The 16,323-nt window shown below is 34.6% G+C and overlaps 1 protein-coding gene across 1 annotated transcript in view; it reads left to right on the forward strand.

Annotated features, from left to right (window-relative positions):
- USH2A (usherin) overlaps nt 1–16,323 on the forward strand; it is a 689,554-nt gene that overhangs the window by 37,942 nt on the left and 635,289 nt on the right. The window contains exon 3 of the mRNA XM_041722698.1: nt 4,195–4,327. Coding sequence (XP_041578632.1) covers nt 4,195–4,327 — 133 coding nt within the window. The remainder of the gene's footprint in view (nt 1–4,194; nt 4,328–16,323) is intronic.

The raw sequence follows: 16,323 nt of genomic DNA on the forward strand, positions 1-16,323 counted from the left end.
GATTAAGGCATAACTTCTCAAAGCGACTCTTTGAAAAAAAACAATACTTTATTAATGGTGCTGAATCCATACTTAAAACAACCATCATCATTTATAGTGATGCAAACACTATCCACTATATTAAAATCATTCATACATACAAGCTCCATGGGGGAAAGGATCATGACCTTATTTTTTGGGTATAATTTATAGGGGCAGTGTGAGTACTGGGCTCATGCTTTATTGGATTAAATTGAAATTAGAAGAATATAGGCAACAAGAAAACGATTTCTCTGGTGAGGAAATTAGCACAGGTATCCTGCGTATTTCCTAGCACGAGTCAGCACTTTCTTTTGGCGGTTGGTCTTTAGCAGGAGCAGAAAAACAATAAAGATTTGGCATTTCAGTGGAACAGCTGATTGACAGTGATGATACTCTAGTTTAGGTGGTCCTGAGTGTATTTTTTTTTCTCAGTAGCTTCTCAGCTATTGTGTAACTTTCTGGAATATTGAATTATAGCCCCATCTAATCAGGAATGAAAATGGTCAGGAATGCTACTTAAAAAACAACAACGACATCAAAAAACAACTAATACAGTCTTGTGCTGAAAGGAATGAGTACAGACTACCACAGGGACACAATTTTGACCAAAAAAAAAATCTTCAAAGTGAAATATAAAACCCCTAGAGAATGGAAGGTCAAGTATGACCCGCTCCCCTCTATCTTCTTTCAAATGTAGTTTTTGAGCCTCGGTAGGAGGGGATTTAATGCTTTTCTACAGCTGCCACTGGCTTTGCCAACCTGTTCCTTTAAGCCATACCAATAAACATATACAAACTCCTCTAATCCTCAAGGGGTGGAAAATGAGATAGGTGGGAAGTTTACTTGAGCCAAAGGCTTTCTTTTCACAAATCAGAAATTCCACCACGCGCATTCCTATTCCTCTCGATAACTGGCAAGGGGCTCATCAGAATGAGCTATTGCAAAGAGCTACCTTCGTCTTCACGAAGGTTCCAGTGTGATGGGGCCCTCGACCAGAATTGCAAAATAGTTAAGAGAATCTTGGAATATAAAACATGGTACAGAACACCAAAGAAGATTTAATCTTCATTTATAGAAAGGTGGTTGATAGGGGAGGGAACCGCAGAAGAGAGTAGCTTGAGATCATCATTAATCATTTCGTAAGTACCAACAAAGTGAAAACATCCTTCTGGACTTCACGGCGAGTGACACTGAATCCTTCTACTAAGCAAATATGCGATGAGTTGATAAAAAAAGAAAAAAAAAGAAAGGAAAAAAAAAAGAAAAAAGAAGGTCCTGAACTCTTGACTACAGATATAATACAGTGAATATAGAAAATCAAAAACATGCTTTCTATCTGACTCAAAATAAAGGTGCACTTAAACTTGTAAAAGACAACATTTTTATTTGAATGATATGACGGATCTGTCACAGGAGTGTTACCTGCTATAAAGAAAGCGTAAGAATTATTACCTTTATTAGACCAGTGACACTGAGCTTTAGCCATACATTTCTAACTTCTGTCCCTCTACAGAGACAATTTTCTTTTCTTAAATAAACTGTCATGCTAGTGTTAATATATTGTTGGCTCTCTCATGCTCTGAGAATACTGCTGATATAAAACATGTATATGTTAGATTGGTAATAGTATCTTTAGTGTAGCTGACTAGAACAAATGTGTTTCCCTCATGGCTGTGCTAATGTGATAAAGGAAAATTGGCTGTTCATCAGCTTTTGGCTGGGTAAAGACAGTAGAGATGGAACCACATTCTTTTTTATGCATTAATACCATCGAGAACTTTTCACTAGTTATATTTCATGTGCCTGCATGTTGCACAAAGATGTTGTAAAACATGAGATAATGCTACAAATAACAAAGTAGAAAAGCCTGTATCTTTTATAATGATAACAGTCAAACAGCAAATGACAGTAACAGGCTGTAAAAAATGGGATGCAAAAAAAAAAAAATGCAGCCCTACTACCCAGCCAAGAGGTATATGTGCAGGCTCACAAGGAGTTGCTGTGTGATCTTAGGTCTTTATGTCAAGGCTTTGTTTTATAATGAAGTCAAATATAACATGGGGTCAGTAGATTTAAAGAAGTATGTGGTTTTAATAAAAGCAGATCGGATGGTATGGAGAAAAGCAATATTGAGTAACTTTTGGAAGAATTAATATTACCAAGTAATTATGTTGTTAACTCCCAAGACCGGTTGATTGGTTTGTTTGTTTGTTTGTTTGTTTGTTTGGAGAGAGAGGGCTATTGAACCGTGTTCTTGAGACAGTCACTCACTCACATAATGATCTAAAGATGTTGGAGAATGATTTATTTTAATCAATTATTGTGAGGAAGTTTTAATAGAATAGCATTTTGAATACCATGGTTTATTTTTAATTAAAATGTTAGCATCTAGCCTCTCGACTGCCACACATTCTTTCTCTCTTTTCCCTATTCCCAGTCCCACCTCATGTTTTGTTTGCCTTTTCAGCCCCTTTGCTAGAGCACCAAAGAGTCCTTTTTTTAAATTTTATTTATTCATGTGTGAGAGAGAGAGAGAGAGAGAGAGAGAGAGAGGTGAGGCACAGGCAGAAGGAGAAGCAGGATCCGTGCAGGGAGCCCAATGTGGGACTTGATCTCTGGTCTCCAGGATCCCACCCTGGGCCGAAGGTGGCGCTAAACCACTGGGCCACCCGGGCTGCCCAATAATTCCTTTTACATTCAAGTTAAAAGCACTTGAACAGGACTGTAGAGAGTAAAGTTGATGTCAAACAGCTGATCAGTTTATTCAGAAATATATGCAATCGGGGATCCCTGGGTGGCGCAGTGGTTTGGCGCTTGCCTTTGGCCCAGGGCGTGATCCTGGAGACTCGGGATCGAGGCCCACATCAGGCTCCTCCAGTGCATGGAGCCTGCTTCTCCCTCTGCCTATGTATCTGCCTCTCTCTCTCTCTCTCTCTCTCTCTCTGTGACTATCATAAATAAATAAAAAAAAAAATTAAAAAAAAGAGAAATATATGCAATCATTGAAGAGTTTGTACAGATACCATTCACAAAGTAGTCTGAATAACAGTTTGAATTGGCTATTCAGGTATCTGCACACAAAACTTCATAACTTCATAATTTCACAATTATAGTATAATTGAGGGGTCATCTAGCCACAACTCATGGAACAGATCTGGTTGGTCAAATGTTTTATTTTTTATTTTATTTTTCTTAAATTTTTATTTATTTATGATAGGCACACAGTGAGAGAAAGAGAGAGAGAGAGAGAGAGAGAGGCAAGAGACACAGGCGGAGGGAGAAGCAGGCTCCATGCACCGGGAGCCCGACATGGGATTCGATCCCGGGTCTCCAGGATCGCGCCCTGGGCCAAAGGCAGGCGCTAAACCGCTGCGCCACCCAGGGATCCCTGGTCAAATGTTTTAATAAAATTTCACTGGAACACATCCTTGCTTGTTCATGTATGTCTTGTCTTAGGCTGCTTTCCTGTTAATAAGAGAGTTGAACAGTTGTGACCTGGACCATTTGTACCACAAAATCAAATCACTTGGCTTGCAGATAAACAATACTTATTTTCTGCCTGTTTACAGAAAAAGTTTGTTGATCCCTGATGCAGAGTGTTAAGTTGTTTAATTAATTAGCCTAGAATATTATTGTCAGATTTTTATATTCCATATTGGAGAAATACAGATGAAAATCACCAACTATGGTACCAACACTAAAAAAGGAAATATTTACAAGAAGTATTTGTATTAGTAACTTAAATTGAATTGTATCCATGTGTTATACATTTATGGTATATTGAGTTTTGAATATTTCTACCTTCTGTATTCATTTCTGTTTATTTCCAAATATGGTTATAACAAATTTAATCAGTATCTAAAGAACAGAATATTCTCAAAAATGTTATGAAGGCATGGCAGTCAGAGATGCTTAAATATATGGGACAAATAATTATGTAAACCTGTGAATACCCTGGTAGATAATATCACAGCACAAAACTATAAAACATAGGTTTATATCTAGGTGTGTAAACACACAGATATATCATTGAACCATGAAGATAATTTGTTTTCAGTCTTTCCAACTGAAGAAAGTAGTGAAGTAGGGAGTTCACTTGAAATAGACTACTGAAATGTAGTTATTATAAAATACAAGTTCACGCAATTAAAATAATGTGATAATTTCTTGCAGGTGCATCAGACAAAAATCAGTTTCTTCATCAATGGTTTGGAGGAAGATAATACAGCATTTGATGCAAGAACTCTAAGTGGTTCAATAATAGATTTTGCCTCTGGTACTACACAAATAGGACAGAGTTTAAATGGTAAGGTTCTGACTTCAGAGAATTTTTTATTTTATCCAATTTCATTATTGCTAAAGCAAGTGTCAAAAATAATATATTAAAATATCTAGGTTTATTTGTTTTCTAGGACTGTTGCCACAAATTAGCAGCAACTGGGTAGAAGCTTAATAAAGTAGAAATTTATCCTCTTACCACAGTTCTGGAGCCTACAAATCTTAAATCAAGAGTTGGCAATGTTGATTTTTTTCTGGAGGTTCTAATCAGTTGTATGCCTCTTTTTCTGGTGGTTTCTGGCTATCTGTAGCGTTCCTTGGCTTGTAGCAGCACAGACCCAATCTTTGCCTCCATGTTCACATGACCTTCTCTTCTGTGTCCCCTTCCCTTCTCTTCTCTTTTGAGAAGCCTTGTGGTTAGCTATAAAGCACACCTGGATCCTATATGTTTTCCTTCCAGATCCTTCATTACATATGCAAAGATCCTATTTCCAAATAAGATCACAGTCCCAGGTACCAGTGGACATACATTTTGAAGGTCACTATTCAACCTGCTATAGTAGGGATCCTTTAAAATTAAACTGTAACCTATTAAGATAGATTTTTAAAATAAGAACAATATCATAAACTATATTTTCTCAATATTTTTGTTTGGATTTTTAAAGTAGAATTTAAAATGTTAGGGACTGAAAAATAATATTCAACAATAATAACCTGGATTTATGGTGTTCATATCTTCCCACCCTGAAATCAGGTCATAGAGGTTTCGAAGATATTATACACCACATCCTGAATAAAAACAGAAATTGAATTTAGAATTATCTCGAAATAATTAACACAATTATCTGTAAACTGCCTACACTTTAAAAAAGGAACTATTAGACACAATACAGAACTCTATGAAATAGGAAATATTTTACATTTTTCTACCTTCATAGATACAGTTAACTTTTTTATACCCTTCCAGTATTTTGTTACATATCGCTGGAGATGTAGTTATAAATAAAATTTTCCAAAAATGAAATTATAATACATATGCTTTCTCTGAGCCCTCTAAAAATAAATACTTCCCCTCCAAATGTTATGGACAACATTCCATGTTAATATGCCTTCTCATTTAAAATGGCTGCATTGTGCACAATTGGGTAGCTGTAACAAGAACTTTAAAACAAGTTCCTATTGATGAGCATTTAGATTATTCCTAATATTCCAATACTATTAGCAGTTATTTGCTAGAAATCACTATATATGTCAATATTATATACTTCTGTTTCTATATCTCTGTCTAGTGTATACACACATATGTGTACCTACATATGCATTTGATCAATTGTCTGTAAAGTTCCTTAAGACCTCACACTTTGGTCTGCTTGAATTCAAGTTCCATATCTCCACTCACTAGCCATGGGACTTGGAACAACTTTTCAATGACTCTAAAATATAGTAACCTCAAATTTATTTAATTTATGTATTTTTAAAGTTTTTAGTTTAATTCTAGTTAGTTAACGTAAAGCGTCATATTAATTTCAGGTATACAATACAGTGCTTCAATACTTTCATACATCACCGGGTGCTCATCATAAGTACGCTCCTTAATCCATATCACCTATTTAACTCATCCCCCCACGCCTTCCCCTCTGGTAACTATCAATTTGTTCTCTGTAATTAAGAGTTTACTTAATTTGTCTCTTCCTCTCTTATTTTTTCTTACCTTTGCTTATTTGTTTTGTTTCTTAAATTCCACATGAATGAAATTATAGGGTATTTTTTTCTTTTTCTGGTTGATATATTTTGCTTAGCATGGCATTCTATAGGTCCATCCACATCATTGCAAATAACAAGATTTCATTATTTTTTATGGCTGAAAAGTATTCTATTGTGTGTATATGTATGTTGTGTGTGTGTATGTATGTATGTGTATATATATATATCACATCTTCTTTATCCATTCATTGATCAATGGACACTTGTGTTGCTTTCATATATTGGCTATTGTAAATAATGCTGCTTAAACATAGGGGTGCATATTTCCTTTTGAATTAGTGTTCTTTTATTCTTTTAGTTACTCCAAATTTAAAATGATGATGATGACATTACAGTTCCATTGTGAGGATCAAACAAGGCTATGTATGAAGGGTATTACCATTTTTCCAGAATCTGGCACGTTGTGGTTTGCTGAAAATGCAACAGGACCTTTGATCAACAGAAGTTCTTAATTTCAATGAAGTCCAATTTGCTAATTTTTTTTATACTTAGTACTTTTCACATCCTGTTAAGCAAGTCTTTTCAAACCCTGATATCATGGAGTTATTCTTTCTATATTTTATTTAGAAATGTTATTATTTTACCCCTCAAGTTAGGTCTGTTTTTTATCTGAATTTATTTTTGGGTGTGGTATAAGGTTTAAGGGTCAAGATTTATTTTTTATTTCTCGCCTGAATATTGAATTGACATAGAACAATTTTCATTAAACAGATAATTTCTTCACTACCCTTTATCAGTGGTAACTGTCACAAATCATAAACCTGTATATATGAAGATGGGTCTGTTACTGAGCTCTCTGTTTTGTTCCAATGATTTGTTTGCTAATACTTGAGTCAAAATATTTTTAATAATTGTAATTTTGTAAAAATATTAAAATCTGGAAGTATTTAATTTTCCAACTTTTTTCCTTTCATTATTGTCTTGGCTCTTATATGAATTTTAGAAGTTTTACAATTTTCACAAAAGTTCTGCTGGGATTTAAGTCATTAACTCAATTTTGGGAACATGGGCAATGGGTGTGATATCAGATCTTCCAATTCATGAATATAATGTATCTCTTAACTTCTCCCGGTAATGTTGTTAATTTTCTGTCCAGAAGTCACACTCATTTTTAAGACTTAGTTCTATGTGTTTGTTGGTTCTTTTTTCGAGTGATTATACATAGCCTTGTTTTTGAACTTTGTTTTTAATTTTGTTTCTGTTATACAGAAATACCATCAATTTTTATATTGATCTTAATTAAGGCCAGTGAGTTCGCTAAATTTTAATTCCAATAGTTACACAATCCTGTCAGTTGTATATAGTAAACACTCTATTTTTTCAAATACTTTCAATGAACGCATAAATGATCATGTCTTTGGAGTTGTCATGTAGCTTTTATAGGTACTATTAATTTTGAAGTAACATAAAATTTCAATTTCTGTTCCCCTATGGCTTGAGCTATCTAGACATGATCTAGTTTATAGAAAAAAAGATGTGTATTTTTTGATATTCAAAATGTATTCTAAAACTCTGTGGTTAAATTTCCTAGCTCTGGTGTCAGAAAACTTAGATTTGAATCTAATCCAGTTGTGTGCCTTTAATGACAATATATGTATCCTTTGTAAATCTCAAGCTTCAAATCTATGAAATGATGTTTTAATAAATAATTCATAAGAATATAATAAGAATTATATGAGACCATATGTGGGTGTAATATGTTGCTTGTCATATAGTAAATGTTTGGTGAGTGGCAACTATTATTAACCTCTTTTAAGATCTATTTTCTTATAAGTTGAGGTAACAATATCTTTCTGTAGAATTGTTGAGAGATCAGAAGACAAAATGTCTAGACATAACACTAATTTGTATATGCTTCTCGATCAAACTACACTTACGTGAAGAAGTAATTGAAGGTAACTATGTATTTAGAAACTGGGTTTGAGTAATTAGTGTATTGGAGAATTTTATAAAGCATTCTGTATGCAGGATTTCTTAATAAAACATTAAATCTTGTGAGCCTTATTTCAATATTTAATCCCCATTAGTACTTCTAAAAGTGTTTTATTGCACCAAATGTTGCTCAAAGTATTCGATAGTGCTATAAATTAGTCCGCTATGCACTGTGGGGTTTAAATGACTTGCTTTTATTCTTCTTCAGTACACTAAATGTTGAATGAATGCTTCAAAAAGACAGTGTGGCCTGAGTATGATTATTTGTTTTTAAACTATGTAAAAATAGTTTAACTTCTGTTTAGAAAACGTATCACTGGAAAAGGGTTTATTTCAAATGTTATTTTATTTGTTATTAGTTTTTATTACACTTTTCTCCTTAAGATTTGGGCATCAGAGTGCTACAAGGGAAAGGGTATTTTAAAATAATTTTTTGTCTTTATTCTATCAATTTATAGGTACAGTTGTACCTACTGTATCTTTTCTCTAATTAGAGATGGCATATAGACTGGCTCATTACTTCTGCCTAATGAGCCAGGCTCCATGCCACCTCTCTAATCAGAAAAGAGATAGGTACAGAATGTTCCCATGGACTTATTATAAATCATTTTCTTTCTCTCGCTTGCTCCTTTTTTTTTTAATCAAAAAATTAAGTCACTGTCCTCCATACTTTTGTCCATATCCAAGATGGTTTCATTCAGGAGAGGTAATTGTGCAGGAGATTACTGTGAGCTGAATTAAGGGTGCTCTCATGCAGTGCCCGGCCGGCTGTCTCTGCTTTGGAACAGACACTGCCTCAAACCCAAGCATATCAAATGAAGGCCTATAGGAGATCAAGATGTCTTTCCTCTCTTTCTCTGGTGGGGTTTAAGTTGTTTCCCTGTTTCTGTACCCAGGAAGCAACAACTTTTCAAATGAGGGTTGGCTTGCTACAGAGCTGTATTTTGTGTATATGTGTGTGTGTGTGTGGGGGGGGGGCAGGTAGTGTCTCACCTCTAACTACCATAACTTCCTAGAAAAATATGCTGCCTGACAGGATGAGCACTGGGTGTTATACTATATTTTGGCAAGTCGAACTCCAATAAAAAAATATGCAAAAAAATATGCTGTCAATGACACTTTCTCTTGCTACAGGACTTATCTTTGCCTCCTCTAGGAAATTAATCAATGACCACATGGATGCTTTTCACTGACCTCTGTATACATATTAATGGAATATGTATAACTATAACATAGGTATGCTAATGAGATAATTTGATTTGGTCTGGCTTATTTTTTAATATACAAATATAAACACCTTAGACCATCTCTATCAACCAATATCAGTCAGTTCCTCCTTCTAGTACTTTCTTCCAGCGTGGGTTTATTTAAATGCCTCCAGTTGGGCATAACATTTAGATGAGTTATGGCAGTAGGCATGTAATTATAAGTCTCTAATTTCACTGTGGTTATAAACTATAACAGACCCCCAAATTTTGGGTTTAAAAATATAAAATTGTGTGAATCAAACCTTTTCAGGGCGACTTCTGAACTCATTTATCAACAGAGTTCTAATTTCCCTATATTATGTATTTAAAAGTATGAAGCACTTTCTTAGGAAAGTAATTGGATATTAAAGAATCAATAAAGATTTGTTGTTTATCTGTGAAAGTGAATACACAGGGAAGAAAAGAATAATCATCTAAAGCGAACTCCCTTGTATATATAGACCACATCTTTATCCATTCATCTTTCGATGGACACCGAGGCTCCTTCCACAGTTTGGCTATTGTGGACATTGCTGCTATAAACATTGAGGTGCAGGTGTCTCGGCTTTTCACTGCACCTGCATCTTTGGGGTAAATCCCCAGCAGTGCAATTGCTGGGACATAGGATAGCTCTATATTTAACTCTTTGAGGAACCTCTACACAGTTTTGCAGAGTGACTGTACCAGATCACATTCCCACCAACAGTGCAAGAGGGTTCAAGGGGAGGCAGATGGGGGGATGGGGTGACTGGTGACTGGCACTGAGGGGGGCACTTGATGGGATGAGCACTGGGTGTGATACTATATGTTGGCAACTCGAACTCCAATAATATATATATGCAAAAAATAATAATAAAATAAAATCTAATTTATAGATAAAAAAAATAAAGCTAACTCCAACTTCCTTTCCCTTCCATGTTTTCTACTGTGTTTTGTGTTTTAAGTAACCTGCTTGATTTTTATTCTTTAGTTGAAATGCTACTTTTAACTTCTGCTGGCATCCCATAGGTAAACATGTGTAAGCTCAGCTAAGTGTAGAGGATAGGAGAGGAAAATATTGAAACATCGAACATTTTCCTTATAGTTGAGATTATGATAAAGTTTTTCTGGGGGACTTTTTTTTGGAGTTAGGTTAAAAAAGAAATAGAAATGTATAGACATTGATTAAGACAGGCTAATGGAATGGAAAGGGAGTATAGAAACAAGGTACATATAGGTAAAGAGGAATTTGATTAAAGATTAAGGCAGTATTTCAGATTGTCCTAGAGAAGATATACAACAATAAATTAGGACAGTTGGCTAACAATGTTACAAAAATTAAATGATAAGTTCAGTATATGCCTTACAAACATATTAAGTAAATACTGCCATGAATTAAAATTTAAGAGTAAAGTATATAATCATGAAGTAGTAGAGGAAAATGACGGCAAATGTTTCTACAATCCTGGCATATTGAAGAGTTTTATTTGCATGATGCCATGACCAGAATCACGAAAGGAAAATATTGAAAACAACTGCCTAATAAATGGAATTTAAAATTCAAGCAATGCCTATTATTTTGTATTTAGTTTGGCAAGGAATAAAAAAGTGTTATTAGTGTGGAAAGAGTTTAGGATAATCTGGCAAACTATGAAAAGTAAAAATGTGAACACTGTTTCATACAAGAATTGTACTTCCAGGATATATCTCAAGAATATAAGTAGTGAAGGCCCTAAATATGTACTCAGAAGTGCTCACTGCAGAATTCAAGTAGCAAATAACTGGAATGAATTAAAAATTTCAAAAGGGAGTTGATTAAACAAATTTCCGGTTATACCTACAATGGGAAAGTATGCACAACTAAGAGAAAGGAAATATGTCTATTTGTAGAGACATGACAATAGAGTCATGATGTGTAATTACACGAGAAAGCAAGGGTGTGCGAGATAATACACTGTAAATTGAAAATGGGTCAACAAACCAGAAATCTACACCAGACATTTAGTTATTTTACATACAAATTATTATTGCTGTAATAATTAGTGCCTAAGAAGCAAGGCATGAGATTTAGAATCAGATTTGGGTCTGAATCCCAGCTCTGCTTCTTAAAAGCCAAGTGACTTTGGCAAAGAATTTTACTTCCCAATCCAATTTCCTGATTTGTCTTCCTAATTTTTCTAATTTGTCGTGTGTGTACATAGTTTTCAAGGTACTTGTAAAACTTACAAATACTATTTACTTGGTTCATGTTAGGTACTGTATAAAATGTTACTGTCATAAATATTAAAGTTAATATTGTTAATTTAGGCATCAAGTTTACTGATTTTGTGAAACTTCAGTATTTTTAAATGATGTCATTAACAAGATTTAATTTTTTGGCTCAAAGTCAAAATTTTCCTGGGGTGAGGAGGGATAAAATGTTAAATTTAGAGTAATGATGTGCTAGATGTTTGAAAGTGCCATATTTTGTGTAGGTAAACCCCATGAAATGATTTCTTTTTCTCTTTAAATATTAGCCCTCTCTGATATGCTTCTTTGTTTCCTGCAAACCGTGTTCTACCTGCTGTTATTTTTCCTCACCCTGAAGAGCTTCCTTTTCCATTGTTCATAATTTAGTTGGAGGGAAATAAACTCAACTTTTGTGAAAATGTCTTTAATTTATCTCTGTTTTGAAGGATATTTTCACTAGATGTAGAATTCTTATTTTCTTCAACACTTTAAAGAATTTTGACTTACTGCCTTTTAGGCTTCATTTTTTTTCTGGTGAGAAATCAGCCATGATTCCTCTCAATGTTTCCTTGTATGTGGTATATTGTTTTTCTCTTGCTGCTCTTAAGATTTTCTCTTTGATATTAACAGTTTCACTAAGTTGTGCTTATATGTAGTTTTTATTACATTTACCCCGGATGAGGTTTGATCAGACTCCTGGATGTGTAAAATAATGTTTTCATTACTTTTGAAAGTTCTTGATAATTACCTCTTAAACTTTTCTTTCCTTTTTTGCATCTTCTTTCTCCTTTTCCTTTTGGACTTCAAATACATTTATTTCAGAGCACTGGATATCATTCCATAGATCCAGAGCATTTTTGTTTGTTTGTTTGTTTTTGTTTTCCCTACTCTTTAGTCTTGGTGTTTCTCTTTGCATACATCTGTTGCCCTGTCTTGAAATGCACTGATCATTTTCCTTTTTTATCTAGATTGCTGTTAAGCCTATGTAGAAAATTCTTCATTTTTATTATCATAATTTTCATTTCTAGCATTCCTATTTGGCTACATTTTTGTAGATGCTATCTCTCTGTGCAAGTGTCCTCCATCTAGTCATACATGTTGTCAGCCTCCACTTCACTAGATATTTTAGTATTTTTGTATTTTTGTCTTAGGTATTTTCAAATCCTTTTTTCATAATTCCAGTGTCTGGGCCATGGCTGCATCACCCCCCATTGATGATTTTCTCTCTTAACAATCAATGGGCCACATTTTCTTCATGTGTCTGAAAATATTTTTGTTGTGTGCTAGACATTTTGCATATAGGGCTGGAAATACAGTGAAAAATATTTACCTTTAGAGAAAACAGCACTGCTGGTTTTCTCAGGTAGAGAGAGAAAGAGAGAGAGAGAGAGAAAATGCGTGTGTTGGAGGAAAATGAGTTGGGGAAGAACAGCATGAAACTGATTTAAAGTCGATCTGAATGTGGACTTTATTACAATTTCAATATTATGTCATCCACCACTGGTTTCAGGTGTTTGAGGATAGAATCAGGTTGGGTGCAGACTCACAGTTGTAGTTGGGCTCTTTAGAATTCTAAGCTGTCGATCCAGCCAAGTATGGCTGACTCTCTCACCTCTCGCTTTCTCTTAGGGAGACAAGCAGTCCTGGGTCTCATCTCTCCTGTGAAAATATTGTTACTTTGTAGACTTTAATTGATTTAGATTTCTTTATACCCTCTACTTTCTAATGGGTTGAAACATGATTTCATAGCTTATTGGGCATATTTTGGTTGTTGGGTTGATAGCAAAGTGATGGTCCCTTGCAAATTTCTAGATCTTGATCCAAAGTTGAAGTCTAGCCATTATTGTAACATCTAATATGTGGCTCTTTTCTTTCTTTGTATAACTCTCCACTTTAACTCTGCTGTCTGCTAGGCTCTCTCAGCTAGGGCTGGTCTCTGGCTCTCTGGACAAAGAAGCTACCCATTACTTAGCATCCAGGATTGTTTGGGTGGGATTTAGGCATTGAATTTGTAGCTATCACTTTTAACTTTTTCTGCAGTTTTTTTGGCCTTTATGGGCCCTAACTTAACCTCTGGCTTTTTTACTTTTACATCTGTTGTCTTTGGTCTGCCTGAATTCTCTTCAATGAAATATGCCAGTATTTAAAGCTGAAAGATGTTGAGGATTCCTCACATTTTTGTTGTTGTTGTTACAAATGTAGCAGATTGCATTGCAGTAGTAGATGCAGAGATGCATCTCACTAGCAATCATGTGGCTTATACGGAGCAACATCCATACTTTCATGTCAGTGCCTTATAGAGCTTCCTTTGTCCAGAAGCAATCTTTTAATCACTTTGTATTTTATCATATAAACTTCTCGCATTTCCTTTTTCTGTCAGATATATGTTAGTATTTATCAGCTTGCACCCACTGCCCTGAACCCAGTAATCCTTCAACACATTGGGGATCTTTAATCAATTAACCTAAACAACTTTCCAGGGTCCCTCATTCCTTTGATCTTACTAAGTTTAAGTTTCATGGTCAAATATTAAAATCACTTCCTCACACACACACCTTAGCTCCTCTGCCTTTTTATCCCCTTATTTACTAGTATTATTGTGGCAATGCCACTGTAAATATATCTAATCAGAATGACTTGTCTCACCTAACATTTATGACCATAAACCTCATATGTACCCCTGATGCTGCCTTAGAATCATTCCATATTTCCTTTATCTATTTTGCCTGTCTTATGATAACTCTGTACACATTTTGTTCTTTCCTTAACTGTACTTCTTATTTTGACTCTTATCTGATTATTACCTTCTACTTCACTATGAAATTAAAATAAGTCATAAAAAACTTCTATAAAGTCCACTGCTATATTTACTCAACTGTGTCATATAATCTAGATCTTATCAAGATAATTATCTCAACATTTCCAGATTATTCTTACATTTGCTACTATTTTGGAAATTTTCTAGTATTAATGGAATATTTTAAGGGCATACAGATATGTGTTTATTCTTCCATTAATTTTTTTTCTTGACTCTCACTTCCTCCACCAGACACTGTTTTGTTTCTTTTCTTCTCTTTTTAAGTGAAACTCCAGATTTTGTGAATGAAATCTGTCTTTAATTCTTTTCTAGTTCAACTGTCTACAGTCAGGCTTTAGCTTACCACTATAAACTATACCTGTCAAATCTCTACTGACCTTCACATCATAAACTAATAGTTAATTTCACATCTTTATCCTGTTTGGCCCATCAACATCATTTCATGAGTTGAGATCACTCCTTCCTTGTTATATTTTCTTCACTCGGCATCTAAGACTGCATTATCTCCTGGCTTGCCTCTGAATTTCTAGTTGCTACTTCTCAGTTTAATTTCCTGCTTCTTCTTTATCCAATTGACTTCTTAATATTGGTATCCCAGGCCTCACACCTTGTCTCTCTTCCCAAGTCTATATATATATATATATATATATATATATATATATATATATATATACATTCTCTTAAGCATTATCTCCAGATTTGTAGTTTTAAATACCATCTAAATGGCTTGAATTCTAAATTGAAATCTACCTTCCCTCCTTCCCTCAGCTCTTTCCTAGGTTCTTGACTGCTAGCTACATCAGGCTATCTAAAATCTCCATTTAGATGCTTAATTTATATCTCAAATTTATTTTTTTTTCTGAAACCGGACTTCTGATGTTTTAGATCTCTCATGTTGACCCACACATTGTTTCTTCCATAATCCTCCCTCTCTTAGGTAAGGACAATTTCATTTTTTCCCTAACTCAGAACAAAAGATTAGGGTCATCCTTGCCAATTCTTCTCACATTTGACATATGATGTGTCAGAAGAGTCTTGTTGTTACCTTCAAAATATGTCCAGATTTTGATCCCTTCTTATCACCTCCACTAGAATAATCCAAGTCCAGGACACAGTTACTGCTTTTGCCTAGATTATTGCAAAGTATTTTAACTGCTTCTATCTTGGCCCTCCACTTTATTCTCAGCACAGTAGCCAGGGTTATTCTATTACACATGAGTCAGATCACATTACCTCTCTGTTTAAAATGCTCTGTTATTTCCCTACCTCCCCAGACTGAAAGCCACCATTTTTTAAAATGGCCTATAAGACCTACATGATCTGACTGCATTTACTTCTTTGGCTTTACTATTACTATCATTTCTTTAGTTTCCTTTGTCTTACCCAAACTGGCCTTGTTGCTGTTACTTAAATGTGTGAAGCACACTTCTGTCTTAGGGTTTTTGCAGTATTCACTATTCCTTTAGTCTGGAAGTCTTTACCTCCTAGTATCCACAGGGCTGACTCCCTCTCTTATTTGGGTCTGCTCACATATCACCTTCTGCATGAAATCTTCTCTACTACCCTGTTTAAAATTGCAAGTACCAGTTTCCCACTTTTGGCCCTCGTTATACTGCTCTTTTATTCCCCCCATGCACTTACTACTTTAACATATTATATGAGTTACTTATTATTTTTATTGTGTATGTATAGTTTGTCCTCAAGAATGTAAATTCTGTGAAGACAGGGATTTTTTTTTTTTTGTTTACATTGTCCACTAATGTGAACATAGTAAGAGCCTAGAAGATTGCCTGTCACATGGTAGCATTCAATAAATATTTGCTGTTTGCTTAATAAATGAATGAAGTAGGAGGGTCTAACGAGTGGAATGTATGGGTACAGCTTAAGTTGTCTGTAAGCCTTACCTCTTTGGTAGTGTTACAAAAGTGATATCTAATGAACTTGCTTTGTTTATTAGAATGGAAAATATTGCAAAGTAGTAGTTGAGCAGACACTGCAGTTAAAGGAGGGGTTCAAGGTATATCATAAAAAGAAATATTGGGGATAAAAGAACTT

This window comes from Vulpes lagopus, chromosome 11 (genome assembly GCF_018345385.1).
Source record: "Vulpes lagopus strain Blue_001 chromosome 11, ASM1834538v1, whole genome shotgun sequence".
NCBI classification, from domain to species: domain Eukaryota; kingdom Metazoa; phylum Chordata; class Mammalia; order Carnivora; family Canidae; genus Vulpes; species Vulpes lagopus.